The sequence below is a fragment of the Aspergillus piperis genome, assembly GCF_003184755.1.
Source record: "Aspergillus piperis CBS 112811 unplaced genomic scaffold BO85scaffold_1, whole genome shotgun sequence".
Lineage (NCBI taxonomy): Eukaryota > Fungi > Ascomycota > Eurotiomycetes > Eurotiales > Aspergillaceae > Aspergillus > Aspergillus piperis.
In genome coordinates, this window is record NW_020291591.1 from 708,576 (window position 1) to 710,596 (window position 2,021).

The window sequence follows — 2,021 nt, forward strand, 5'->3', positions numbered from 1 at the left end:
CTATGTCGAGCGACGCTCCACCCGGCTCAACGCCCCAAGAATCACGCCGAGGTCTTCTCGGGGTCGTGGTCGGAGGCTGAGGTCTTGACGGTTGTTGGTTTCGTCGGCGCTGGATTCGGCTGTCGCGAGTCGACGACGTGCGTCGCGCTCGTCGAGGCGCTCGGCGCAGATGCGGAGGATGCGGGTCGAGACTGTATCGGACATGGTGCGGTAGAGGTCGATGTCGTGGATGCCAGCGGCGAGGGAGTCGAGGGTCGGTGCGAGTGAGTTGGTGATGCGAGAGAGTCGGGTGGAGACGGTAGAGGGTGACATTTGGGGTAAGAGGTTTGGTTCGGGGGCTGCTGGCTCGGTTTCCATGGGCTGGGTGTCTGCTTCTTCTTGTTGTTGTTTGGCGGCTTCGGGGTTTATTTGTGCAAAGATTTCTCGTTGCGACGGTTCTAATAGAGACAGGTCGATTTGTTGGGGCGGTGATGGTTGTGATGATGGGACGGAGTCGGATTCGGGTTGTTCGGGTGGTGCAGGCTTGATTCGAGGGATGTCTGCTGGCCTTAGGAGTGCATTGAGAGCATGTCGCTCTTTTTGCAGCCTTGACACGTAGCTGTTAGCTTCCACCTGCTGCTGCCCATCAGACACTGCGTACCTTTGTATTTGCTCTTCCAGTTCCTGGATCTTTTCCGCGTTTTGAATGTTCTTTGGGTTTTCCTTCTTGACCACCAGAGTAGGAGGGGTAGCATCCTCTCTTCCAAACCAGTTGGAAAGCTCCGAGTTGCTGGAGAACTCCTTCAGCAGCTCCTCCTGGATGACTCGCGCTGGGATTTGTTAGCTTATGCATCCACTTCCTCATTATCAAACATACCGGCTAACCGGGCGCTCTCGTCTTCTGAGCGCGACCCAGACGGCTTATCACCCATTGCCCGCGTGCCACACCATATCAGGAGCTGACGCATCCTCCGAGGCTCCGGCAGATCAGCCGCGATATGCTTGTAGAAATCTGCGGTATCAACCTTCTTGTGCGGTAATGCTGCAATGTTGTTAGCATTCATCAGACACACATGGCATACATTGCCCACCATTAGACGCCCCCGAGTCAATCAGCGAGCTGGCTCGCCGTCCTCTCATCCCAAGACTGCTCCGTCGATTCCCTCCTTTCACAGATTTCTTTCCCCGCATCTCCTTGTTGCGCTGGATGACTGGCGTATCCGCCAACGGCAGCGCAATTGTAGTAGCAGTTCCGGACTGTTGCGGCTCTGGAGACACAAAGCCATTGCGTGGTTGCGGTTGCGGTTGAGACTGCTCCTGTTGAAGTGCATCGGTCTTCGAGTTACTCGGCCTGCCTTTCCTCCGCTTCTTCTCCAACGGCACCGTCTCGACTTGGTCGTGTTTTCGTGTGGAGCGTGTAGCACGCTGTTGCTGTTGCTGTGGTTGTGGTTGCGGTTCCGGCTCAGGCGCAGGCTCGACCGGAGCTACCGAGTTTTTCGCAGCGCCTCTCGTTCTCCTCTTCCCAGTCCCTTCAGCCTGTTTCTTCGGTTCCTCCGCAACCTCCGTCTTCTTCTCCTCTACCCGCTTCTTCGGCGGTCGACCTCGCCTCGGCGATGGTTGTGCCGGCTCTTCCGGGACAGGCGACGGTACCTTCTTAGGCTCTGATGGCTTAGCCTTTTTGGTCGTGATGCGCGAGAACTGGAACCCCTCGATATCCTCCTCAAAGACTGTGAACCCAAGCTGAGGCATTAGCAATTCATCCATTACCCTCATCGCATAAGACAATCACCGCCACTGCGATCGCCCTTCGTTCCAATCGCACAGGGTCACTCACCAGCCTTCCGTTTCTTCTCCGCAGCACTCAGCTTCTCCTCACCCCGATCCTGCTTATTCAAACTCAATCGCGCGCTCGTTCTCCTGCCCGAACTTCTTCCAGGCGCGGCAGGACGCGCCTGCGCCTGGGACGTTGCCATATCAAGGGCCAGTAACGGTTCGCGACGTTTCGTCTTGGTGGTAGAGGTCGTCAAAACAGTGACGGTCAT

The 2,021-nt window shown here is 56.6% G+C and overlaps 1 protein-coding gene across 1 annotated transcript; it reads right to left on the reverse strand.

Moving 5' to 3' along the window:
* BO85DRAFT_482629 (Mis12-Mtw1 family protein) lies at positions 1 to 2,021 on the reverse strand (the record flags this gene model as incomplete). Its single annotated transcript, XM_025663114.1, has 5 exons — positions 1 to 586; positions 641 to 809; positions 857 to 1,021; positions 1,071 to 1,706; positions 1,814 to 2,021. 5 exons carry the CDS (start codon positions 2,019 to 2,021, stop codon positions 1 to 3), a joined length of 1,764 nt encoding a protein of 587 aa, XP_025520665.1.